We start from the raw sequence: 25,754 nt of genomic DNA, 5'->3' as shown, positions 1-25,754 counted from the left end.
AGCAAAGGAGCAAGCAGTGAAACGGACCACGCAGCCCCAGCAGCGGGAAGTGGCAGAGGGACCGCCATTGCCCCTGTTTGACCCTGCCCCCACACACAGCATCACAACCCAGCAACTGGGTCGCCCCGCCCTAGTGAACACCTCGGGCTCCGCTCCTCATACGTAACAGGCACGAACAGGCCAAAATATGGCTCAAGAACTCAAAGCCCCAGAGCCGGTAACTCTAAGTGACCAAGAAATAGTCAGCCTCTCAGATGCACAGTTCAAAATATTGGTGATCAGGATGCTCACAGAACTGGTTGATTTTAGTCACAAATTAGAGGAACAAATGAAGGCTAAACTAATAGAAATGAAGGTAAATACACAGGAAACCAATAGTGATGAAAAGGAAACTGGGACTCAAATCAAGGGAGTGGATCAGAAGGAAGAAAGAAATGACCAAACAGGAAAGTATGAAGAAGCAAGAATTCAAAAAAATGAGGAGAGGCTTAGGAACCTCCAGGATATCTTTAAACGTTCCAACATCCAAATTATAGGGGTACCAGAAGGAGAAGAGGAACAGACATGAGTGGAAAACTTATTTGAACAAATAAAGGAGAACTTCCCCAGTCTGGCAAAGGCAATAGACTTCTAGGAAATCCAGGAAGCTCAGAGAGTCCCAAAGAAGCTGGACCCAAGAAGGAACACACCAAGGCACAGCATAATTACATTAGCCAAGATTAAAATAAAGGAGAGAATCCTAGAAGCATCAAGAGATAAGGGGACAGTCACCTACAAAGGAGTTCCCATCAGACTGTCATCGGATTTCTCAAAAGAGACCTTACAGGCAAGAAGGGGCTGGAAAGAAGTATTCCAAGTCATGAAATCCAAAGACCTACATCCAACATTGCTCTATCCAGCAAAGCTTTCATTTAGAATGGAAGGGCAGATAAAGTGCTTCTCAGATAAGATCAAATTCAAGGAGTTCACCATCACCAAGCCCTTATTATATGAAATGTTAAAGGTACTTATCTAAGAAAAAGAAGATAAAAAAACATGAACAGTAAAAGGACAGCAAACTCAAAGTTATTAACAACCACACCTAAAACAAAAGCAAACTAAGAGGACAGCTAGATCAGGAGCAGAATCATAGAAATGGAGATCACATGGAGGGTTAGCAACAGGGGAGTGGGAGGAGGAAAAGGGGGGAAAAGGTACAGAGAATAAGTAGCATAGACGGTAGGTAGAAAATAGACAGGGGGGAGGGCAGGAATACTATGGGAAATATAGAATCTAAAGAACCTGAGACACCTGGTCATAAACTAAAGGGGGGTATGGTGGGGGAGGGAGTGTGCAGGGTGGAGGGGAATGAAGGGGGTAAATAGAACAACTGCAATGGCATAATCAAAATATATTTTTAAAGTAAATAAATAAATTCCCATGGTGGGGGGGGGGGGAGAAACACTGTTTACATTACACTTCAAAAGAGCAGGGAGAAAAAAAAACCCAACAACACAGTCATAGCCCCACCCCCTGCCCCCATCAACAAATTGAGCAAGCTGCAATTAGAAATCCAAATGAGGTTCCAGTTCCTTGCCCTATATAAAATCCTGGGTTGAGACCTTTAATCTGAATTTATTATTACTATATTAAACCACCTAGAGATCTGCTAAAAATCCCAAACTCCCACCTTTTACCATCTTTAGATAGAAAGGTATAAATAGGATCATTTTCATTCATAAGTGGAGAGGAAAACAGTCACAAATCCTCATGAATATAAGGCTTCCTCTTCAACCCTTGAAGAGCCAGAACGCTAGGAGAGAAAGTCACTATGTAACCAATTCCCCACTAGAAATGATACTAGGAACCAGCCATTCTGGAGAGAACCCCCAAAGTTCTATTTGTTTTCTAAAATGTATCAACTGATAAGCAACAAGGAACAAGAAGCACAGAGTCAGACACAAAGTAGACTCTCAGGGAATGGATGTGGAAGGAGGAAGGCAGCGAATACTCTGCAGGCACCAACCTCCCCACCCCTGCTCCCTGCAGGCTGCCTTCCAGCGACAGTGCTGGTGAGCGGGACACAGGCCACCCTGAGCTGGGAACAGCAGTCTGAACTAGCTAACCAACCTTCCAGTGGTATGAAGGCAACCTTCTGGCCTCTACTGTCAGGCCTAACAGTCTAAAACATTCTTGACTCACAAACAGTGGAGCCTCCTGAAGCAGCCAGAAACCACCTATTCAGGAGTCATACACTGGGGCCTTAACTTACAGTTACAATCATACTGACCACAGATTTACTTTTTCTTACAAAAGTCAAAAGACTAAATTAAATTATGCTTAATGGGAAAAAATCATACAACACCACAAAAGTCCTCAAACACACGTTTCTACTGACACTGCCCTTTCAAAGGTCATAAATGCCCAACACGGCCCGAGGCCTCACATGGACCAGCCGGAAGAAGTAACCTACTAAAAGTGCCAAGACGCCCACAACACTCGGAAGCAGCAGGGTTCACCCCACCCCACACGGCCTCGGTGCCCGATGCCGGGCAGAATCCACCAATCCACAGGGTGAGGCAGTGGTCCCTTCACAGGTGGGGCTGCACGGAGGGGGGAACGAATGTGGAACGAGAGAGAAAGGGCCAGAACACAAGTTTTGCTTTCCCACACAAGCTGGCACACATTTGTGCTACTCTGTACTGAATTAAACATTTTCTTGGTCGTCTTCTGCTCAGCCTGTACCACTCTGAATGTAAATGCCTGGTTTCTCCTCCCCTCATCTGTGCCTTCCTCCACTGCTCTTCCAGAGAAAGAAGTAATTGTAATCTCCCCGAGGACCGAGGCACTCTAGAATGAACGAGGAGCTGAATTCCAGTCTGGGTGACCCTAAGGTCCAAGCTGGGACTCTGAGACCATTCCAAAGCCCACCTGAACTTCTGAGTCAACCCCTAAAGAGCCAGAACGCTCGGAACGGAGAGAAAGTCACTATGTAACCAATTCCCCACTAGAAATGCTACTAGGAACCAGCCATTCTGGAGAGAACCCCCAAAGTTCTATTTGTTTTCTAAAATGTATCAACTGATAAGCAACAAGGAACAGGAAGCACAGAGTGCTTTCCCACACAAGCTGGCAAGTGGGGAAGGCTGCGAGTCCCGAGGTGCCCCTCTAAAGGAAGACTCGTCAGCCTGGTTCCAAGGTCCACAGGGACCGTCAGAGAGATATACCAAAATCTGCTCTGCAGGAATAAGCCGGCACTCAACTTCACAAGTTCCAGCAAGTCTCTTCCCAAAAGCAAGCACTTGCCTCTTGAAGCAGCCCAGTAACTGGGTAGATACAGTTGTCTGAGCCTGTACCGAGGCCTATTGGCACCCAAGATTATAATACTAGGGATACCAAGATGGATGATAATACTCAACCCTGCAAAAGAAATAAAAGAAATTTTAAAAGGTACCAGCCTTCCAGAATTATTAGCTCACGGATTGTGCCCTGTAATACACGTATAAAATGAAATGGGAATTCCTCTGTGAGCAAGCAACTGCTTCTAACAGTTAGGTCATCAGATTAATGCCTGTTTCACTGAAGATGCCAGGAAGCTAAGGGCACGCACCCAAACCTGGATTGACTCACCCCCGCTCCATCAGTCTGCACCAGCTTCGGGCTCTCATCAGAGCAGGTGCAACCTCTGAGATACTTCCACCCCTGGCTATTTCCAGTATGATTCGTAGGCTCCCTGGAGCTTGTTATCTTTGACTCGAGGACCTCATGTCCTACGCAAAGAAAGGTCTCCAAGTCAGAAGGACTGGGCTGGCCAGAGAGGCCATGACGTTTTTTCCACACGATGGCTCCAGTAGCGCTTAGCTGTCTTTAACTTCATTTGAAACAATTCAGACTGCATTGTGACAACCATCCTATCAGCCTAAATTTTAAAAAGAGACTGTATCAAACCTGTTGAATTTTTGTGCAGCCATTTTCATACTGAAGATGGAAGAAGACGTGCAACATTTTCAGCACATTACGCTTTACTGTTTCCAGAAAGGTAACAATGCAACGGACCCGGGCAGACAAGATCTGCGTGTGCAGAAGGTGCTGGGGCTGATCAATGTGTCAGAAGCGGTTTGCGGAGTTTCTTGGCACTGCTGCTATTTTGACACACAGTCCCTTGCGGTGGGGCTGTCTTAGGCACTGGAAGTTTAGCAGCACCCCGACCTCTTCCTACTAGAAGCCAACAGCAGGAGAGAGCGGACATATCCATATCAATACAGTAATCGGCATAGAAACCCATACGGGCTTTTTGGCCAATCCAATAGCATCGGGGCACCCCAACCGGAGGAGCAAATCATGCAGTGTCACCTGTGGGCAAAGGCGAACAGCCCAGTCTCACCTGGTGGTTTCTCCCAAGGCACCAGGATGCTGAGCCACAGCTGGTCCAGGGGCCGCACAGCAGCAGAGAAAGGAAGCCAGTACCCTGGTAACTGACATCCTGCTTGTATGACAGAGGCCATTCCAACCACGTAACTCAGATCGCCGTGCCGCTGTCCGTCTCAGAGAAGGCCGGTCAGTGACAAGGCTATCTAGCTGCTGGCAGCTCCAGCCTCACTGAGGGGACCTGATGCACCCAAGCCCTTTGGGCCGGGGACATGGGCTAGAACTGTGCAGGGGCTGACTTGTCAGAGTCCCTCGGCCAATAAAGGTCCCTTTCTAGGTTCAGACAAAGAGATGGTCTCTCAACAGAGGCCAGGTGGACCCGAAATCTCCCAGCAGCTTCGCCTTCAGCTGTGTTTGTCTCTTGCTGATGGCGAGGATGGAGGAATGCGAAGCCCCTTGGTCGATGCTTGGGACCCACGGGCATGGAAGGCCAACTGTCCTGTGTGTGGGGGGTTTGTTTTTGTTTCTTATCCACGGCTGTCATCTCCTTCCTCTCCCATGGGAGGAGCCTACTGACTGTGAAGAGCATGTTAGCTCAGAGAAGTTACACTTCCCAGTCTGGGGTAGGAGCTCAGGGAGGCGGGCACCAAGGTCAGCCCAGGAGAAGGATCAGGAACTCAGGGGGCTGGAGTGGGAGGAAGGGCTCCCAAGGGGACCCCGGCAGAGCAGGCACTTCTCTCAGGGTCAAGATCGGACCCTGCTGGCACATTCGCCTTACACTGCACGGGGCTTCTGCGCTGCACTGGGAACGTGTGCCTCCAGAGAACAGCGACCGGAGAGAGGGCCACAGGGGCCACAGGGCATCCGCTGTCCTCTGTGAACCCAGAGTTCAGACATTTCAGATAATGAGCATAGGCCCATGCGCATCTATCTTAGATCAGCATTTACATTCAACTCCTTATTAGGTATTTTTCTGAAGAGGAAGCTCTGGAATTTAAATCTGAAAAGTCAATACCTAGTTCCCTTTTTAACCCCGCCCAGGTGAAAGTCTTCCGAGTTTCTGCAAGGTGAGAGCAGCCCCACCTGCCACACCCACGACCCAGGACCACTGCTGAGACCCACAGGTGGTCAAACGAGAAACGATTTCCAGCAGCAGAGGACCAGACCAGTGTTGGCTGCCCCAGGGACACAATCATGAGCAGGAAGGAAAGGGCTACAGATGGAAGAAAAGAAAGAAGGTTCCTCCACCTGAAAGAGAAGCTGCCAGCATCATGAGGAGGAATTTTAAGCTGTTGGCTGTACATTGAGGGGAGAGGGTGACAACAGATTGAATGATTATTTCAAAGTCGATTCTCACACCAACGCATTCACTTTGCACTGACCGCAGAAGAAGGACAATAAGAAAGATTATGAGTGGGTGTCCAGCGCTTAGCTCACCGCAACAACTGTGAAGTTCCACCTGGGGGTGGGTGGGGGTGGAGCTGGTTATGACAGCCGTGCTGGCAGAATACTGCTGCACAGGAGGACGGCAGCCAAGGTGCTCTATTACTGAGCACAGGAGTGTCGCGTCCTCCGCAGCCTGTGCACCGCACCTATGTAAGGACATGTGGTGTCGACCATAGACGGATTCGTAAAGAAAGAAAAAGAAAGAAAGGCCATTCCATAGCACCGAACATCCTAAGAGACTCAGGAGGCTGGCTCCCCACAGGAGGCCCTGGGGAGGCGAAGCTGAAGGCAAAGACGCCCGGAGGTCAGGTGCCGCCATAGGAGCGGCAGGCGGCCGGAGACGGGCTGGTTCTAACTCATCGCAGGTCCGCCAGACAGGCGAGAGGTGCGCTCTGCGAAGACCTGCCTCCCTAGCGCAGCACAAGGACCTCAGAGACTGCCCTGCCACACAGGCTGAGTTGTCCGAACGGGACGAGTTCTCCGAACGGGCGACACCGACTGCCCAGGGTGACTCGGCGCACGGCGCGCCGACCGGCCGCGCAGGCGGCCAACCTCTAGTGACGACGCCGGGGACCGGGTCCCCAGGAGCGGGCGCAGCCAGAGGAGGGGAAGGAAATCCGTACCCCGGCCCGGGCGCGCACCCTGCCCTCCGGCAGAGGCCGGGCGGGCGGAGGCTGGCTCCCCGGGAGGCTGTCAGCAGGGGCCGCCCCCGGCGCTCCGGCGGCCGCGCGCGGGTACCTGGTGCAGGGCGGTCAGGCCGTCCACGTTGGCCGTGTTGATGTCCGCCCCTCTGGCCAGAAGCCTCTTCACCTCGTCGGCGTCCCCGCTGGAGCAGGCGGCCAGGAAGACCGCGCCGTCCTCGAAGCGGACGCGGGGGGCCCCGCGGCTGGCGCGCGCCTGCCGCTCCGCGGACTCCTGCTCCGTCTGCGAGCCCCGCCAGCGCCGCAGCTGCTCCGCCCGCCGCGCGCGCGCCGACTCGGCCCGCTTCCCGCCCAGGTGCTCCAGCTCGGCCATCGCTCGGGCGGGCGGCAGCGGCCGCGCTGCCGCGGCGAGGTCACTGCTGCCCTGGGGGCCGCCGCCGCCTCCTTCGCAGCGCGTCAGCCGGGAGCAGAAGGCGGAGACCCGCGCGCCACCATCTTTACTACTCCGCCGCTGGCGCCGCCGGCGCGCTCCCCGGGCTCCAGCACGCAGGCGCGCTGCGCCCCGGGGCATCACGGGACTTGTGGTCGGAGACCGGCCCCAAGGGCGCCCCTCGGCCTTGAGAGAACTACAATCCCTGGATGCAACAGGAAAAGGGCCAGAACCCGTGTGGCTCCCTACTTCGCCCGGGACCCGGCGGGGTCACCTTTGCCCCAAAGCTGGAATTGACTCCCGCACCGGCGGCCGCCTCTGTGGGCATTTTGGGAGTCGTAGTTTATTCTTGTTATGACTACCAACTACTCTTGGCTTCCTAATGATCACATCAGGCCTTTGAAGTGGCAAGGGTTCCGGAATTAGCCCTATATTCTTTTGGAGAAAACTAGACAGAAAGTACCTGGTTCTAAATCTAGACTTTTACTAACGTTATAAATATAATACGTTACCATGTTTTAACCACAGTGCCATTGTGCGTGGGGAAGAGGACCGCGCACACACCTACAGTATCACAAACTACACACTCGAACTTCGAACTTGACACAGGCTCTAGGCTCGGAAGTGATCCTGGAAAGGCGCGTTCAGGTGCAGCCCCAGACAAGTCAGGTGACCGCTCAGAGCCTGTCTCCCGGAGCGCAGAATGGGAATAATAACTGGGAGTAACAACGTATCCATGTGGATCAAATAGGAAGGCCACGTAATAGTACCCCCCGGCATGTATCAGCTCGCAGCAACAAATAAGTTCCCTTCCTTCTCTCTTCTCCTCGACCCTCTGCATGAATCTTAAATTCTTAGGAGACAGAACGGATGTCTTGTCTACAAAAAGGCACTGGAGAGCATACTGTAAACTCGAAGGCAGCAAACTGGGCATTTTCATATTCACAGTGAACTTGGTAATAAAACCCGTCAGACTGATTTAATATCTATACCCCCAGGTCCTTAGGCCTGGACAAAATTAATTAAACGTGTTATCTACAATGACGGAAAACACATACGATTACTAGGTTCTTCAAACTTTTCAGTGTGTTGAAATTTTTTCATTTAAAAATGCTGCAAAAATTATTAGGCCACTGTAAAGGGAAACTTTATTATAGCCCACTTATTAATGCGATATAATAAATCTGCCCTTGCCACAATTTCCCCTGAGATGAACTGAAACTCAAACGAAAAGTTACATGTAATTGGAAAATATTGTTTAATAATACTATATCCATCTACACTATGCTTTAATTAGGTATTCTTAAATAACTTATAAGTACTAATTAAGTCCTCCAGCATCTTTATGACCTGGGAATAATATATATTATTCCTTGTTTTCCCTGCTCTGTGTGTCAATTTGCCATGCCTCATCATCTAGAGCAATTAAAAGTTCTGTATGGGATTTACGTGGTACAATAACTTGTCAACATTCCAACCCAGCCTCTGGTAATTAAAATTGCCCACAGCCCTCGATAAGACTTTCCCGGGAGGGTAAAAGAAACACTGACATTAAATCCAACAGGAAAGGGTACAGAGGTAATAAGCCTAACCCTCTTTAGGAAACCGTTATCAGCTAAACTGCCAATTTGGCAAGGAAGCCAAAAAGTGAGAGGAGCAAGGTCTGCGCATAAAGCGAATTGCTGGAAGCTCAGGGAGCAGGCCTGATGGCCGCCCACGTGGCTCATTTTAATACCGTGTTCCCGGCACACAGCAGCTGCTCCAAAAAGGTGTACAATCGAACCGTATATTTTACTGGCCTAGTTTTCTCATGAAGGTTTTTTAATTGGGGTAAAATTTTCAGGGGTCAATAATGTCACATTTCTTTTGCCTGTATTCTTTTCACATTCAGAATGTGATCTCTGCTTCCAGTTGTATAAGTAAGCTAAAATCCATTAAGTCCAGGTCAAATCCTTACTTTCCCCAAAGGTATGAACTTAAATTTCAACAGGGAGAATTCAGTTTCAATACCAGGAAGTCTTTCTTCCATATCTATTTTACTTGCTTTCTTTCCCCCTTAAGTATTGGGCTGGCCAAAAAGTCCATTACATTTCTCCGTAGGATGGCTGTAGTAGCACTTAGCTAGCTGTCTTTAATGTCATTCGAAACAACTTTGTTAGATTGTGTTGTGACACCTGTCGTATCGGCATGCGTTTTAAAAAACTTATCAAAACTGTTGAATTTTTGTGCAGCCATTTTAATATTGAAGATGGAAAAAGATGTGCAACATTTTCGGCACATTATGCTTTCTCGTTTCAAGGAAGGTAAAAATGCAACTGAAACGCATAAAAATGATTTGTGCAGTGTGGAGAAGGTGCTGTGACTGGCTGAATGTGTCAGAAGTGGTTTGCGAGGTTTCTTGGTGCCACAGACATTTTGGCTACAGCCTTGCTGGGGGGCTGTCTTAGGCATTGGAAGACGTTTAGCAGCACCCTGGCCTCTCCCCACTAGCAGCCAATAGCAGGAGAGAGCTGACATGCCCGGAATATCCAAATCAATGAAGTTACTGGTGAAAATGAGAAATGCGTCTTTTATTTTGGGGAAAAGCTGTATGGACTCTTTGGCCAGTCCAGCAGTGAGAGCACAAAACCCTCTTTGGGTGTTTTATATAAGCAGCTAAGTTCCTTGGATAATTTATGTGCACACTTACCTGGAAAGAGAGGGATGTCTTCCAGCTATGTAATTATGGAAAGCCGCACTATTTTAATCTAACTAACTGAACTGGCTCAGCAAAAAGATGTTATGCCACCAAAATAAACAATTTCTGTACAGTGGTTTGAAACAAAATTAACTTGTTTTTTCCTGAAACATCTTCCATGACTCACTGAGAGTAAACGTATACACTCAGCTCATTGAACACGACAGAGATGCTAAATAAATATTCTACTCTAAAGAAAATATATTTTATGTGCAAGTGATAAAATCCTGGCAAATAAGTCTGTGGATACATAAAATTGTGTACACTTAAATGTACTGAGCGGGCTAGGATGCATGCACGTATATTCTTGTATAAAGAAACATAGATTTCCTACATACACGCGGTAACAATTACAGTGGTAGACGGCTCCGTTTTTAACACCTGCGCACCCCGTTTCTGGAATCTCTCAGCCCGGCCGCCGTTCCCGCGTTCCCACGCCTCCCCCTGGTGGACAAACGGAAACGGCACGTTTAACCCCTGTGGCTCTGTCCTTGGAGCCAATCCTTCCCATTTGGTTGCTGAAAACTACAGGTATTTGCTCGTTTTCCGACGCCACCCCTTCACCAGACTCAATACAGCTCCTGCTTTTTCTAAGAGACCTTTTAAAGGCGTTTCCAAAAGAACCACCCAGGAAGAAATCAACTTCGGTTCCGAAGACAGAACTGTCCCTGAGATCGAGATCCAGCTCCAGATTGGGTAGGAAGGAAATAACCAAAGCCCCATTCGTCGTCCGCAAGCCACTGTTAGCTGGTCCATTCCTGCGACCGCCGTCGGGGTCCCCAGGGCGGAGTCTGGAAGAGAAAGCACATCCCAGCCGCCCAATGTGGACCAAGCACAGAAGTCACTGCGGGGGTCACGGTATCGGCTGGCCGGCACTCTCTCCGGTGGCACCGCTCTTCCAAAGCCGGCGGTGAGCGGAGAGCAGTGAGACGAGGGTTCGGGGTGCAGGGTGTCCCCGGAGGCCCGTCCTCTGGCGTCCAGCGGGTGTGAGCCTGCTCCCGGGAGGCTTGGCTGACCACAGGCGCTCCTGGGGTCAGGATACGCGCTGCGGAGGCAGGATCCGCCTCCGCAGCCCGCGGTTCGGTTCCGAGTTCTGACTGCCAGCCCGATCGCGGAGCTCAGGCCGCACCTTCGACCTCCACCCACGGTCTTAGGCGCGTCCTCCGTGTCCCGCGAAGTGCCACGGCCTCCCTGCAGCACATCGAATCTTCCCGCTCCCTCCACGGGTTGCTTTCCAGCGCCTTCTCCGATCAGATCACAGAGCCGGTCCGGTCACCCTCCTCGTAGCCATTCCAGCCGCCCGCGGGAAACGGGGCGGGGAGCAGCGGGCTCCCTACCTGAACCCGCCGCGCCTCGCGCTCACCTTTGAATTTGGGGCTAAGAGCGCGGGCCAATGGGCGGCTGCGCTCGTCTCCCCGCCCCACTGCGAGCCAATCAGGACCGGCGCTCGAAGTAGCGCGCATGCGCGAGTGGCGGCGGGTCCACGGCGGCTTTGCTGTGTGGTGGTCCGCGTGCGTAAGCCAGGGGTTGGTGTTGGGGCGTCCCTGTGGGTCTGGGTGCGCGTCCTGCTCCCGCGTGGGTGTGGAGATCCCTCTGGGTGGGGTCCTCGGGACCCGACGGTCAGCCTCTGGGGAGGCGGCGGGCGGGCGAGCGGACGAGAGCCCAGGCTTGGGCCCCGCCCACCACAGGGCTGCGCAGAGGACCGAGAAGCCCCTTAACCGGCCCGGGACCTCCAGGGACAGCCTGTCGGGGCTCAGCGACGGCGCTCGGAGCGGAGGGTGAGGCGGGGAGGGTGGACGGGACCTGTTCCTGTCAGGGAAGCACTCCCTCGACGCGTGGCGTGGGTCCGCGGTGCACGGGACGGCTCTGGAGGTCCGGGCTGGCGTCAGGGGCGTGGTGTGGGGGCGTGGCGTCGCATGTGGGCGGAACCTGTGGGCGTGGCGTCAGGAGTGGGGGCGTGGCGGCGTGACTCGGGTGCAGGACTCCAGCCCCAGCGAACACAGACCGGGTGGGGCCTCCATTTGTGCGCTCCCAGCGCTCCCACCCGCGTCCCCGCCTGTGCACCGCATCCCCGCGTTAGGCACACGTGCGCTGGGAGCCGTAAAACCTGTAAATAAAAGGCGTAAACGGGGTTCTCCTGAGGCATCTGTTTGTCCAAATGGAGACAGTGCACGAAACCCCAGCCACTTCTATGTTTCAGAGCTGCCCTTTTCTCCGGGTGAGCCCCCGCGAGCCCTGAGCGTGCAGGGACCATGCAGAGGGCCTCGCGCTTGCGGAGAGAGCTGAGCCTGTTGGCCTCCGAGCCCCCGCCGGGCATCACGTGTTGGCAGGAGGCTGACCAGCCGCAGCTGCGCGCCCGTAGGTGCCGGGCGAGTGGGGTAGGGGGCACCCTTGGCTGAAGGCTGTGGTGAAATGCGAACAGTTGTCCCATCGCATGCGGGGAACCATCCGACCTCTAAGTATTCCCCCTGTCCATCTACCCCAGTCTGTCCCCATTTGGAAAAGGTTTGCTTGGTGTCTCCTCTTGGCTCTTTACTACACTTTTGCTGATGTGCAGCCACGGTTGGGGCGTCCGCATCTTAACTTCCTGCAAGGCCAGACAGGAGACGGAAATGATGAGCAAGTCTGTGCCCAGCCCTTTCCAGCTCCTGCTGATCTGTGTGTGCTCAGTTTGACGCCCTCACTGTCTGGGCATGACCGCAGCGCATTTTTTGAGGACTGGTTAAAACCCAGAGAACATCACTGTCCCCACGGACTCCTCTGCAAGGCCGGGGATGTTGTTGGGTTCACGCAGGGTGGTAATTCAGGTCATTGGATCATCTCTTCACTTCCTCTTTTTTCTTCTAAGAAATAATAGGTGGAGCCAACACCCCTTATGACAAAGGTGTGTTCACGCTGGAAGTGGTCGTTCCTGAGAGGTTAGTGTGGGTTAGGTTCTGCACCTGCAGCGCTAAGCTCGGTGGCAGGAAGACAGAGCAATGTGGGAGTTAAAGGACCTGGGTGTTAATTCTCTGATCGTGACTGGGTGCTGACTGTTCAGACGGTGCAGGGCCTGTTCCGGGTGGTGGGGGTAGGAGTGTTTTAATACCACCGTCTCAGGCTCCCCTGTGTGTGTGTAACCTGCCATAAGAAAAATCGGGGGGAAGGAAAGACTGTCTTTCTGAGTGGTCACCAGGAAGCCGCTCGTGATGGATTAAGAAGCAGTGTTTTAATGAAAGTCCTCTGTTGTCCTGTGCTTTCAAAGGTACCCGTTTGAGCCGCCTCAGGTCCGATTTCTGACTCCAATCTATCATCCAAACATTGATTCCGCGGGAAGGATTTGTCTGGATATTCTCAAGCTGCCGCCCAAGGTGAGTGGGGGTGGAGGGCTGATAGCAGCACCATGTGGCTGTCAGGTGGGTGCTGCAGCCCCTCGTCCCTGCTCACGCAAAGCCCTGCTGCCTGTGTGCAGGGAGCCTGGCGGCCGTCCCTCAGCATCGCCACCGTGCTGGCTTCCATCCAGCTGCTCATGGCAGAGCCCAACCCCGACGACCCACTCATGGCTGACATTGTGAGTACCCCCTGCTCTGCGCCTCTGACTCCATCAGCAAGGCTGCTGGGCTCCAAAGCGTACCCCGGCAGGTCCTCCTTCCCTCCCCTGACTCTCCCCTTTGGTTTTGTCTCAGTCTGCAGAGTTTAAATACAACAAGCCCATCTTCCTGGACAATGCTCGGCAGTGGACAGAGAAGCATGCGAGGCAGAGACAGATGGTGAGGCGTTCGCATGGCTCGGACTCTCTGCTGCCATCGTCTGGTGGGCGGGAGTTGTCACCCATTAATGACACCAGGGAGCAGGCAGCCACCGAGTGACGAAGATCCCTGGGGGTGGTGGGGCTAGGGAGGGGCAACTCAGACACTCAAGAGTCTCCCCCTGAGACTTCTTGCTGGAACCGTTTGCAGGAGGTGCCAGGGTGAGGGTGCAGGAGGGCGGGGTGTGGACTTTCTCCGCCCGTTTGCGGGAGCAGGAAGACTCCCCACGCGAGTGGCACGCGTCCTCATTTCCTGAGCCCACGGTGCGGGAGCACAGGGTGAGCTCCCTGTCCCTGCTGAGCGGCGGCTTCCTTGGGGGTGAGCTCAGGGGCGGTGAGGGCCACCTGTGGGGGAGAAACACGCAACACGCTGACGCCCGGCACCAAGCCACTTGAGGGAGTGCCCAGCCCAGAGGCCGCAGAGAAGGCCCTGCAGGCGCTGCCCGGGGCTCCGTGGTTCCGTCCTGAGCCTCGGGTTTTCCTCCTCAGGCTGGCGAGGAGGAGATGCCTGGAACCCCACCAGCGGCCGGTGACTCAGCAGCACAGAACACAGCAGAGAAAAGGAAGGCTGGGCAGCTGGGAGGCAGGGAGAAGAAAGCCCGCCCCGATGTGTAGCGGCTGGCCCTGGCCCTGGTCCTGGCCCTGACCCTGGCCCGGCAGAGTCTGCGTTTGGACCAGGGCGGCCTGGTTGGCCCGCCCACCTCACCTGGTTTCCTTGTATTTGATGACGTTGCGTTTGTGCCGTATAAAGCAGGCCTCGTGTATTTATGTGTTCTGCCCATCACTGGTTCTCTAGTGGAGTTTGTTTAGCTTGTACATATGTATTTTGAGACATTTTAAACCTGAAAAATAAAGGATCACTTAATGCTGAGTGTATTTGTCCCAAATGTGTGTCTGGGAGTGAACTGGTCAGCGCGCTCGCCACTCGGTGAGAAAGCGAAAGCAGCTGCAGTTGCTGTCCTTAGCTTTGCCGACTTGCCGTCTCCCCCGGGCCTTCCGGGGCTGCAGGGCCCGCAGTCAGCGCAGCGAGCACCTGCGGGAACGCGCACTCTGTTCACCTCTGCAGCGTCCGCATTCTGGGAGTTGTACTGCTGATCAGAATCGCTGTGGGTGCCTTTCAACAAGTACCCACTGGGCCCTGGCTGGTGTAGCTCAGTGGATTGAGCGCAGGCCTGCAAACCAGAGGATCGTGGTTTGATTCCCAGTCAGGGCACATGCCTGGGTTGCAGGCCAGTTCCCAGGAGGGAATGCACAAGGGGCAACCATTCATTGATATTTCTCTCCTTCTCTCCTTCCCTTCCCCTATAAAGATAAATAAATAATAATTTTAAAAAACACGAGTACCCACTGGGCGCCTCCTGTGTGCCCAGGCTTGTGCTAGTGTTTTAGAGTGCGGTGGTGAGGTGCTCAGACGCGGATTGGCCTAACTGAATTTAAGTCAGGGGTTCTTTGAGCCCCAACCTGTCCCTGGCTCCATTTCAAGGCACGCCCTGCTTGGAACAGTGGGGTGCTAGACCTGCCCCCCGACTCAAGATCGTGGGTGCACGTGGCTTGTCCGCGTCCTCCTGTTAGGTGACAGAAAGCAGGTGGAACAGAAGTCAGGTGAAGTGGGGGGAGGTTGCCCTGCTGAGCGGAAGACTTTGAGGATGGCAGGTAGCAGAACCGTCAGGTCCCCGTGTGTGTCCCCCACAGCGGTGACCCCGTGGCAAGGTGCCCTCATGGGAAAGCATCTGAGCAGGCCGCTCCTGACGGCCCCCTGTGAGTCCCCGGGCCCGCCCTCGCCTGCCGCAGGACAACTGCGGCCCCAGCTCGGGGGGCGAGACGTGGATCGACTGCAACAGGACAGCAGAGACTGAACACGCCAGTTCCCTCCATGCCCCATTTCCTCGGTTCCCGACTTCCCCGGAACCCATTCCTGTCCCTTCCTAAAGCCCAGCGGCCACTTGCCTCCAGGCTCATCTCTGCTCACATGTGCTGTGTCCAACTCGGGGTCCTAGACGTGAGTGTGTCCGTGGTGGCCTCAGCTGTGAGCGGAGCCCAGCTCAGGCCGGAGCTGGCAAGGAGGGTGCTCATTGTTTTCCTACCCGTGAGGCCCGGGGCAGCGTGAGCACCAGGACTGGTGGGCAGGGGTGTCTGTCTTCCCACCCACTGTCCAAGGTGGCGACTTTCTCAGACTGTCTGCCCCTACCGTGACTGCCAGCACCAAAGCCTTAGGAACTTCCTTCATGCAGCAGGCCGTGGACCAAGTGCCTGTGGCTGTTGGGCCACCCTGAACCCCAGCTTTGTGACCAGGAAAGGTGGGCGTGCAGTGGCAGAGGGGCTCGGGGGCAGGGGGGGGAAGGCCTAGCCCTGCAGGCCAGACCCCACCCGCTGCCTCGGCCCAGGCAGCCCTCGGCTGCCAGCCTTGCCCTTGCCCCAGCACCGGCTGCTGCCAGCCCCTCTCCTTGCACAGACACAGCCGCTACCTTGTCTGCTCGTCCCCAGCCATGGCCCTCCACAGTCCACGTGTCCCACAGCCACAGGAACGGTCTTCTGGTGATGCCAAAGCCGGCTTCGCCTTCCCTCCTTCAAGTCCTCCCAGGGCGTCCTGCCCGGCCCCTGCCCCTTCCTCCACCCACCCTCACAGAAGCAGCTGCGCCCCATGCCCCACTCCCGCCACAGGGCCGCCCAACCTGAGCACCCCTGGCCATCTGCCTCGTCGCCTGCACGAGTGCTATTCCCTCTGCCTTCCTGGCCGTGAGAGGCGTGGCTCACAGGCAGTGGCCCAGGCGTCCTCGCCCGTCCCTTATGAAGGGGGAATGGTGAACTCTGGCCCCGGCCACTGCTCCGGGGTCTGTTTCACACTCCCTGCCCGAGAGCCTGGCCAAGAGCTGGTGACAGGGGGCTGCAGGGGCTTCTCTGAGGGTGAGCAGCACTGAGCTGCCAGTTCTTCAAGGCCGCCCACCCGCCTCTGACGCAGCAGGCACAAGGACTCAGCTGCAGAACAGAAGTGAGAGGGAACAAGCCCGAGGAAGGGTGGGAGCAGGCTTGGGACCGGGAGCCCCGGGGCCGGCCGGCCACCTTCCTATACCCGAGTTTCTCCTGCAAAACGTGACAGAGACCTGACCCATGGGCTGTTGTGAGGACTGGCTGAGAGGAAGCGCCCATGCAGGGCCTGGGACAGCGAGCATGGAGCGCCTAGCAGGGGACAGGGAGGAGACTGCGGTCACCCCAAGGCGGCCCCTAGAGCTGCTCTGCGCCCATCTGCTCTAGGGCAGGAGAGCTGAGCACCCCCAAACCCTAATTCAAGAGGAGAGATGACACCGTGACCAATCACATAAACACTGAAGGTTGCAAGGTCCCTCCCTGGGGCCCTCCCCGCCCCACAATCCGCAGGAGCGTCTAAACCAGAGCAGATTGTCCACCCACCTCGTGGGCGGTCTCGGGTGAAGGCCAGGCCAGCCAATCATCCTTCAGCTGCCGTGGGGACTCAGCACGAACAAATAAAGCTCCTTTCCAGACGAGTGTGTTTTCCCACCAGTGTGTGCCCCGCCCCCCACGACCTCCCGCCCAGGTTGTCTTGTTTATAGGCCTGGCAGCCTGGGGGAGGCAAGGACAAGGACGGGAGAATAGGGGTGCTGTGGCTCCAAACCCGCTCCCCAGGCAGGCCGGCTGCGTGCGGTGTGCCTGGACGGGCTGCCCGTGAGCCAGCAGAGGCCTGCGCACAGCCCTGCTACACCCAGAGACAACACTCTCCGCTTTGTCCTTGTTTCTTGGGATGTCTCCTCCAGCCCAACCCCCAGCTCCTGCCAGGCCCCCCAGAACCCCCACATCTCTCCCCAAGTCTCGGTTTCTATCAGGGGTGACCAGTGACCCTTCCTTCCATTCCCCTCACCTTCAACCGGGACCGGGCAACTCCACTTCAAAGATGTCCTGCGTAGGCAGCTTCCCCCAACCTCCCAGCAGAGGGCACCTCCTGGGGGCTGAGGCTGAAGCCTGCAAGTCCCCTGCAGATGCGGAAGTTGCCTTTGAGGAGTGCCAGAACAGGCTCAGGGGGTGGCCCCTGCGGGGGGAACATCCAGCTTCCCCCACCTGGCAACTCACCACCGACCTCAGAACGTGACCAGGAGCCTCCTCCTCCAGGGTCCTGTGTGCCCCACGGTCACCCACAGGCTGGTGCCTGGCTCGCCTGCTTTCACCTCTAGGCAGCCCCCCATCTCCAGTGCTGCCAGCTGAGCAGCTCCCAGACGCCCACGCTGGGGGGGACTGAGCAGCCGACAGCTCCCAAGCACTCACTCTGTGCCCAGCACTCACTTCTTCACTCGAAGAATCTCCTTTGCCAACTTCAACAGCCTGCAGAGTTTAGGTGCCGTCCCACCCCGGTTTTCCGCTGACGACGCAGACTCGGGTTAAGGGAAACCCTCAGACAGACACCTGCCGGCCCTGTCAGGTCTGGGGCTCCCACCCAGGCCCGGCTGGCTCCAGAGCCTTGTTGTACGACTCCTGGACTCTGGACCCAGTGCCAGTATCCACACACCCCCACCGCTCCGCCCCCAGAGCAGTGCCCCCACCCCAGGCTCCTCTCTGCAGAGCGAGAAGCTCTGCAGGGAGCTCCCAGTGCAGAGCCCCGGTGGCCCTGTGGTTCTGACTGCACCTGTGACGTCCAAGGGCAGAGTCTGGGGGCCTCAGGGGCAGGGATGAGGGGACCAGGTGGGTCTCAGTCACCCACCCACTTTCCCTTCCATGCTCATCAGTCTTCCACATTCACACCGTGTCCTAGGTTACTGCGAGGGGCCTCCCCCGCTGCACCCCTCTCCCCTCCTGATGGCCCACCCCAACAATCCCCCTTGCCCAGCCACATTCCCGGTCAGCAGCTGCCCTCTTCGCCCTCACACTGTGTGTGGGCAGGGGAGGCCAAGAAGGGGTGTCAGGAAGCCTACCTGCTGGTGGCAAAACTCTACCAACTCACCTGAGCAGACAAAAATCACGGCTTCCTTAATGAACAAGTCCTAGACCTTGGGGGGCTCCAGCCCTGCACGCAGGGAACAGGACAAGCTGTGGGGCCGGGGGCACACCCCGCCGGGGAGCAGGCAGCAGCCGAGGCCCAGGCAGAGGGCCTAGCGCGCGTGGGAATGAGGGACTGGGACGTGCGTGGGGTTCTGGAACGGAGAGGACCGGCACAGGGCAGGGCGCAGGCTGGTGTCTGGGCCTCCTGGGGCAGGTCTCTGGGACGCCTCGGGGTCGTTCAGGGGGAAGCTGCGTCTCCTGGCCAGGTGTCCCCACTAGGTGGGGAAACAGAACCCTCACGGACGTATTTGGACACGTTAATTCCCTGATTCTTTTTCTCCAACAAAAAGTCATTGAGCACGGCCTTCAGAGGCCCCAGAAAGGGCTGTGGTCGTGGGCGTGAGAGGCACCCCCGGACGGCTCTGTTCTGCCTGAGCAGCCCGCACACAGACCGAGAGTCCCGAGGGCCTGGCCCCCGTGGCCGGCCACAGCTGGCTGCTGACTTGTGTTCGGCCTAGTGGAGACAAAGAAGCTGGCTGGTGGGAGTCTCACCCAGGCTCTCGGGACACCGCCCTGGGACATGCTGAGAGGAGCCAAGGCCCTGTGCCGGGGGGCAGAGCGGCGAGCTGGCGGGGACGGCCTGAGAAGACCGGGGATCCCGTCTGCAGCGGCCGTGGATTGACGCAGGCCGAGTCAGCAGCAGCAGCAGCGGGTCCAGAAGAGGCAGAACCACCTCAGCAGTTGCTTTCTGCGTCCCAGGACACGGGGTTGCCAGGGTGGCAGCCTCGGGGACACAGATCTCCCCGGTCTCAGCTCCAACTGCCCGCTCAGGCCTCGGTGCCTCTCCTTCTGGGAGACACACCCTCCCGGGCCCGGTGCACCTGAACGTGCCCGTAAGTGCTGCAGGTGGACTCCACTTCACGCCACAGCTCCCACCTGGGCCCCAGCGCCTGCCCACCCCCGCCGAGCACCCTCCTCCAGGAATTTACCTTATGGATATTCTTTTTAAAAAAGATTCTATTTATTTATTTTTAGATAGAGGGATAGGGAGGGAGGGAGAGAGGGAGAGAAACATCAGTCAGTGGCTTCCTGCATGCCCTCAACTGGGGACCTGGCCCACAACCCAGGCAGACGTCCTGACCAGGAATCAAACTGGTGACCTTTTGGTTTGGGGGATGACGCCCATCTTGCTGAGCTCCACCTGCCCCACCCCCCCGTCGGTCCAGGGCGATCTTACAGATAGTCTTACTGTGCATTCTTATCCTGCAAAGGGGCCCGCCAGTTGTCTTGGGACATCACCCCCCTCTGAAGCAAGGTTTGGGGGACCAGGCTCCCGAGGCAGAGAGTGGAGAGGAAGGGGGCCCAAGAAGAGGGGAGCAGCTGACCTTTGGGGTCAGGAGACCAAAGCACAGGCTTGGGTTCGAGTCCTTGGAAGCCCACCAGCTGCTTCTTTCTCCACACGACTGTCTCTGACCCAGTGGGAGCACACAGGGTGAGGGCCATTGGTTCTGGCCCCTCTGGGCCTCCTTGGCGGGGCCCCTGGTGCCCGGGCTCAGAGGCCAGGCTGAGGAACAGACTGGACACCGGACTGCTCCCCCAGGCCGCCCCCCGGGTCCACCAGAAGTAGGAGCCTGGGACACACATGGTACTTCACGGTGCTTTATTGGACAGAAGAATCCCAAAATGTACACTTTACAGTCCTCACACCTCACACAGCCCAGGCACGGTGGGACCGAGACCCAGGAGTGACGGGGGTGGGGTGGGGGCCCGTGGCCACCCCGGAGCCGAGGTAGTTACAGGGGGGCCAGGAAGGAAGGCGCGCGGGCACCTCCGTCACTGGAGTCACTCAAGCCCCTCGGAGTCATCGGCACCCAGCTCCCCCATCCTTAAACCTTGCACCCCTCCTGGAAAGCCAAGTCGGGGAGGAGGCTGGGAAGCTGGGGGTGGGAGAGGAGGCAGAGAGAAGGCCCAGGCGGGGCCCTGTTCATCCTCGGATCTCAGCACTGAGTCCGGGGGCTGTTTCCTTCCCGTGTGGCTGGGTGCTTCAGAAGTCCTGGTTTTTCGACCACTCGAAGTTCTCCGCCGGCCGATCTGGGAGGGGACAAGGCACCCGGAGCCCCAGCCCTTCGACAGGTCCTTCCCCTGAAGGACGCCGTTTGGGGAGATTTTGTGGACCAAACAAAATGCTCTTACAGAGATTGAATCATTTTGGTTTGCGGTTCGGTGTCTCATCAAAGTCGCACAAAACCGACCTTGTCTCCTGACCACGATGGAGACCCCGAAGGGCCGGCCCACTCGCTTTCTGAGTGAGACTCACAGCCAGACACTTCCTGTCGCCGCCTTATTTTCCTCAAGCACATGACGTCTACTCGGCTTTCGACGAAGGAAAAGATTTGGGCGAAGATGCCTCTGCTTGGCCTGCATCTCCCCACCAGCAGGGCCAGCCCGGGTGCCTGCTTGGGTCCTCGCGGGGACGCAATTCTGGCATCACCCAGAGCCGGCAGCCAAGGCGCACCAGCCCCTTTCATGGGAGTGGCCCCCTACCTGGGCAGTCCACGACTTCAGGACCTCCCGCACGCGGCCTACCCGCCACACCCCACTCCCCACAGCTTCCGGACCCCAAGGGTGGGGTCTGAGTGACTTCCTAGAAGTCAAGGCTGCCAATGTCACACTGACTTTGTCAACCCTGGGCATCTTGGAGAGCATCTCCCCACCAAAGAGTCACCCGTTAGCAGTGCCCAAACCAGAGCACACTTAACGTCTGCTGTCAGCCCTGGGAACGGGCGCCTGGCATTCCTGAATGACCCACCGCCAAAGGAGCGCACGGCACGTGGAGAGTGCCGGTCCTGAGGCCAGCACACCCATTCCAGAGCCTGCGAGAGTCCGGGCCACTCAGCAGGTCGGATGGGATGGAGGGAAGGGCCCGTTCTGCTCCCAGTTTCAGCCATGTGGCGGTGGCGTGGCCCGTGCACACTATGGACTCGGGTCAGCGCCTGCCCGGTCTGGGAGCAGCAGGGGCACCGAGGAAGAGCCAGGCTGTGACTCCAAAGGACTGTCTCAGTGTCATCTTCCCCCTGGGAAGGGGGCTGGGGGCTGGCTGAGGACAGGGGACTCGGGAAGTGGGCCGTGTTGCCCTCGGTCTCAGATTCCAGGCCCCTGCCCTGATGTGGCCAACGTCGGGGTGCCCTGGGACAGGAATCCTCCTGGTTATCTTCGTGTGTCTGCAGAGGGGTCCTGCTCTCATTGCCTCGCTCCGAGTGTGTGGGTCTGGGTGGGGAGGGGCCTCCCTGGGGTGCTCAGAGGCACCGGGCGAACCGCAAGGTAGGAAGGCGTGATGGGCCAGGCAGAAGGGTCCTGGCCTATTGGGCCCCCAGGCACCGGTTTCTGTCATGCCTCCTACAACACACCCATGCAAGTAATGGCCCTCCAGTTTTCTGGCTGAGGGCCACCCCCCTCAGAAAAGGTGGAGCCCGGGATTCAGAGGGAGGACCTGGCTTTGGCACGAGGCGGCATGGGAACGAACCACAGGGCAACACCCCCTGTCCTTCGCAGGTGCAGACTCTGCTGGCTGATGTCCCCACCTGACCCAGGTTGAGCCCCTGGGATCAGGGCTCCTCGTGGGGTCCCTGGAGAGCATGAGGTGGAGCCCCTGGGAGAGAGCAGCGCTGAGAGGTCGGCCGTCCATGGAAACTGAACAGGCAAACGCGCGCCCTGCATCTGACGGCTGGGGCAGCTGGGCGAGATGGTGGCGATGGGCCCCCTGCCGCAGGGATGGTCAGAGCCTGCGTGGCACGGGCGTGGCCTGTGGCCCTCAGAGAGGCCCCATGCGTCTCTACAGGGCATGTGCTGTGTCCGACCCAGGAGCGATGGGGGAGATGCCCACATGCCTTTGGCCGTCCCTTGCGGCCCTTCCCATGAGGGCCCCTTCCCTGAAGCAGAGTCGAGTGGCCAGGGCCCAAAGAACAGCCCAGAGGAAACCAGATCACGCACGGGTGATGGACACGGGGCCCAGGGAGCCAGAGGCGGGGCCCTCCTCCTGGGCACGACAGAGCTGATTGTGGGCTGTGTTCCTTTCACAAGCAGCCGCCGTCCGTGGAGGGGAGGGAAGAAGCAGATGGGACACTAGGTGGGGACAGTTACACGTGGGAGGCACAGACCGAGCCAGAGCGCTGGACGGCCCTGCCCACGGAGGGCCGCTGGTTCCCCAAGTGGGTTCCCTCTGGCTCCACCAAGCAGCCGCCTTCCAACCTGGTGCCCCCCTGGGAGACAAGGGCCACGGCGGGGAAGCCATAGGTCTCTGGCCCGGGGGAGCGCCCAGCCTCAGAAGCTTCCGGAATGAGGTCCATGTCAGAAAAGGCCACCAGGGCCTGCGTGGAGTCGCAGGGGCTCTTCTGCAGGTGGCTGGCAGCGGCCGAGACCAGGGGCCGTGCGGCACCCGCCCAAGGCCGGAGCCGCCCCAGGTCCCCACGGAAGCGGGGGGTGGAGAGCAGGTAGAGCAGAGGGTTCAGGCAGGCGGGCAGCGGCAGCACCAGCAGCAGGACGGACTTGACGGCCTCGGGGGCGACGGGCACCAGGCCGAGCATGGAGGCCACGCTGAGGAAGGCCACGGGGCAGTGGAGCAGCCCGTCGGCGAGGATGAGCCAGGCCACGTGCCGCACCAGGGCGCCGTCCCACGCCGCCCCCAGCTCGCCCCTCGGCAGCTCACAGTAGAGCCGGATGTGGGCACAGGCCGCGACCAGGAAGCAGAAGGAGTGCAGCATCACCAGGGCCACGGCGAAGCCCAGGGCGGCCGGCCGGCCCTCGGGCAGCGTGTAGGGCAGGCAGAGTGGGGAGGCCCCGTAGTCCCCCACCGAGGCCAGGGGCAGGGCGGCAGCCAGCCCCGCCAGCGCCAGGCAGCCCAGAGCCCCCGCCCGCACGCTGCCCAGGGCGGGCGCCTTCCCTCCAGCCCGGGCGCAGGACGCGGAGACGCTGCACTGCACCGCGGCCAGAGTCAGCAGCAGCACCGAGGCCTCGGACCCGAGCACCGCCAGGAAGCCCGTAGCCCGGCAGCCTGGCCCCGACTCCCAGCGGGCCCCGTACTCGGCAAACCGGCCGAAGGTCAGGGCATCCACGGAGGCCAGGAGGCCGCAGGAGACGCCAGTCACGGTGTTGGCCCCGGCGATGGCACCGACCACGAACTTGACTGGGGGCAGGGGCCCGGGCCCCCCTGCGAAGACACTCAGCAGCACCAGCGCGTTGCCGAGCAGTGACAGCCCCGCGAGGGCCCACACGGCCAGGCGGATGCCCCAGCTCTCAAACAGGTGCTCACAGGGCTTGAAGGGGCCTGTGGGGAGAGGGCAGGCGTGGTCCCGGGCTGCAGGGACCCCCTTGGGGCTGGGGTGACCCAGGGGAGAGACTCACAACAGGCACACACAGAGCACACAAACGCACTGCTAGCCCAGGTGGTGAGCAAGGGGTAAGCACACTGTCCTTTCGAGGGAGCAGCTTCGGGGAGAAAGGAAGGGACAGGCAGGTCCAAAGCAGTGGACAGGCCGTCAGGATTGGGCTGTGGCTGGAGGAGAGACACCTGGGTGCAGGGGCTGCCCCAAGAGCCACCACCCTGTGGCCAAGGCTCTGCTCACCTGGCCTGGGCCCAGGGAGCCCCTGAGGACCCGGCTGTGGATGGCCCTGATGCCCCTAGTTCAGGGCCAGGGACAAAGACCACATTTAGTATTCACAGCGTCTCCCTGCAGCTGGGAGGCACATTTCGGGTACACGCAGCTTCCTAAATCAAACCGGAGGGGACTTCTGGGGTTTCGAGTCTGGTTCTGCGCTGGGCGTTCAGACCCTGCCTCTTCCCCTCTAGGCCCCTAGGTTCTGTCCTCTCATCGCCTGGTCATTCTGGACATATTGTGTCTTCAATCCTCTCAGCTCCAGGCGCCTTTCTTGCCGTGCATGGCTATGTAGCTTGGGGATTTGAAAAAAATTTAGGAGCCATTTTAACACATTTTTTCCTGATTACTACGCAATAGGTAGTGATTATAGAAAATCTGTAAAATACAGCATGGAAAAGTTAAAACTAATTATGATCCTACCTCTCAGAGAGAAGCCATCATTTTGGTATGTTTCCTTCCATTAAAAGATACGTATATACATAGAGAGTTTTAAACTCCACTGGGGTTTCACTGCATATAGCTTTTATTCTCTTTTAAAGTTAAAATTTTGTTAGGTACTGTTCACCAGGCCTCTCATATTCCTCGAAATACATGATCTACCTGGCCGTTTGTACGAGCCACATGTTAAAGTAAGTTCAAGTGGGACTTGGTCCTTGAAATGTCCTCTTTCACCTGCTGACTCCCGGTTTTCAGAGGTGAAGTTTCTGTCCAGGTCGGAAAAAACAGCGCCCGCTTCCCGCTCTGTGTCGGCGCGCCTGCCCGGGCAGCCACTAGAGGGCGCATGGCAGTCGCGGGCTCGGAGGGCAGGTGTGGGCAGGTGCAGCTGCAGCCTTAGGGGGGCCGAGGAGGAAAGAGGCACCCGAGCCACAGGGGGCCGGGAACGTGGAGCACAGGCGTGGGTGACACAGAGAAGCCCACTGCCCCTTGCTCCTGGCTGATGCTGAGCAGCTGCTGTCCTGGCCTGGGCACTGTGCCCGGTGCACCCGAAGATGACTTGCACCCAGGGGAGAGGATTTTCCTTCTTTCTTTACAGAAGATGGGTTTAGGTTAAGCTCTAAAGAAGCTTCCTCAGCGGTAACGGCTGGTTGTGCCCTAAGTAGTTCCCTGGGGGCTCTGGGGTTCCCACCCTGGGGCATCGTGAGACCCTCTGGGACTGAACGGAGCCCAGAGGGCAGAGAAGGGACCCTGCAGAGCCCCGCCCCCTTGAGGGTCTCAGGCTGGGGGAGTGGTCAGGAGCCGCCTGGCACTCCTCCGAGCAATGCTTCTCTTCTCAATGGGGGGCATCTCCTCTGGGATGTGAGACCTCTGATTGGTGGATTTGGAGAGGTTTCTTTGACCCCCCCCCCCCGCACCCCTGCTGCCCAGGAGTCACAGAAGAGGCCGTCCTCCCCAGGAGGTGGGTTATGGACACAGCGAGCCCTGCACACAGCCACAAGCACACCTGGCTGACCCTGTGTCCCCGCCCTGCCCCGGCCCCCTCGGCCCCAGCTGACCTGGAACGGGACTGCACTGGACGCTGGGCTGCGGCCTCCTGTCCTCTGCCTGCAGCTGGAGCTCGTCCAAGTCCAGGTCGTCTGACGGGAAGACCAGAAAGTGGCTGGACTCCAAATGCCCACCCTTTACCTTTACAAAGTCCCCCGCCTCACCCCTCCCAGCACAGCCCCTCTGGGCCCCCAGGCGTGAACACTGGCTGGCACCCTGTGACCCGTGCTGGGTTCTCCACGTC

General features: G+C 57.4%; 3 protein-coding genes and 1 long non-coding RNA gene across 6 annotated transcripts in view; 1 reads left to right on the top strand and 3 right to left on the bottom strand.

Annotated features, from left to right (window-relative positions):
* Window positions 1-6,975, bottom strand: part of PPP1R12B (protein phosphatase 1 regulatory subunit 12B) — a 74,120-nt gene extending 67,145 nt beyond the window's left edge. The window contains exon 1 of one of the 2 annotated variants that reach the window (XM_037070557.1): window positions 6,532-6,975. In XM_037070557.1, the coding sequence (XP_036926452.1) occupies window positions 6,532-6,807 (276 nt within the window). In that variant the 5' untranslated portion in view covers window positions 6,808-6,975. The remainder of the gene's footprint in view (window positions 1-6,531) is intronic. The other variant, XM_037070560.1, reaches the window with a different exon arrangement.
* A 2,318-nt stretch (window positions 6,976-9,293) lies between these two features.
* Window positions 9,294-10,667, bottom strand: LOC119003935 (uncharacterized). Its single transcript, XR_005070082.1, has 2 exons — window positions 10,201-10,667; window positions 9,294-10,045 (listed from the first exon to the last, which is right to left on the bottom strand). It is a non-coding gene; the product is annotated as an uncharacterized LOC119003935 (long non-coding RNA).
* Window positions 10,668-11,017: 350 nt separating this feature from the next.
* On the top strand, window positions 11,018-14,259 carry UBE2T (ubiquitin conjugating enzyme E2 T). 2 transcript variants are annotated; one of them, XM_037070561.1, is made up of 7 exons: window positions 11,045-11,116; window positions 11,802-11,959; window positions 12,450-12,519; window positions 12,846-12,951; window positions 13,053-13,151; window positions 13,267-13,350; window positions 13,878-14,259. In XM_037070561.1, the coding sequence occupies exons 2-7, from the start codon at window positions 11,854-11,856 to the stop codon at window positions 14,001-14,003; spliced, it is 591 nt and encodes a 196-aa protein (XP_036926456.1). In that variant the 5' UTR covers window positions 11,045-11,116; window positions 11,802-11,853; the 3' UTR covers window positions 14,004-14,259. The 2 variants fall into 2 exon arrangements, with proteins under 2 accessions (XP_036926457.1, XP_036926456.1); XM_037070562.1 differs by lacking the exon at window positions 13,053-13,151 and having other exon boundaries at window positions 11,018-11,116.
* A 5,760-nt stretch (window positions 14,260-20,019) lies between these two features.
* The window catches only part of LGR6 (leucine rich repeat containing G protein-coupled receptor 6), a 65,777-nt gene continuing 60,042 nt past the window's right edge, over window positions 20,020-25,754 (bottom strand). Inside the window, exons 17-18 of the mRNA XM_037070533.1 lie at window positions 25,522-25,602; window positions 20,020-23,697 (exon numbers count right to left, since the gene is read on the bottom strand). Of these exons, the coding sequence (XP_036926428.1) occupies window positions 22,511-23,697; window positions 25,522-25,602 (1,268 nt within the window). The 3' untranslated portion in view covers window positions 20,020-22,510. The remainder of the gene's footprint in view (window positions 23,698-25,521; window positions 25,603-25,754) is intronic.

This window comes from Sturnira hondurensis, unplaced genomic scaffold (genome assembly GCF_014824575.4).
Source record: "Sturnira hondurensis isolate 20B ecotype Veracruz unplaced genomic scaffold, ASM1482457v3 Scaffold0018805, whole genome shotgun sequence".
In the NCBI taxonomy this organism is placed as follows: Eukaryota; Metazoa; Chordata; class Mammalia; order Chiroptera; family Phyllostomidae; genus Sturnira; species Sturnira hondurensis.
The sequence above is the reverse complement of the archived record's forward strand: the minus strand, read 5'-3'. Positions and strand labels throughout refer to the sequence as shown.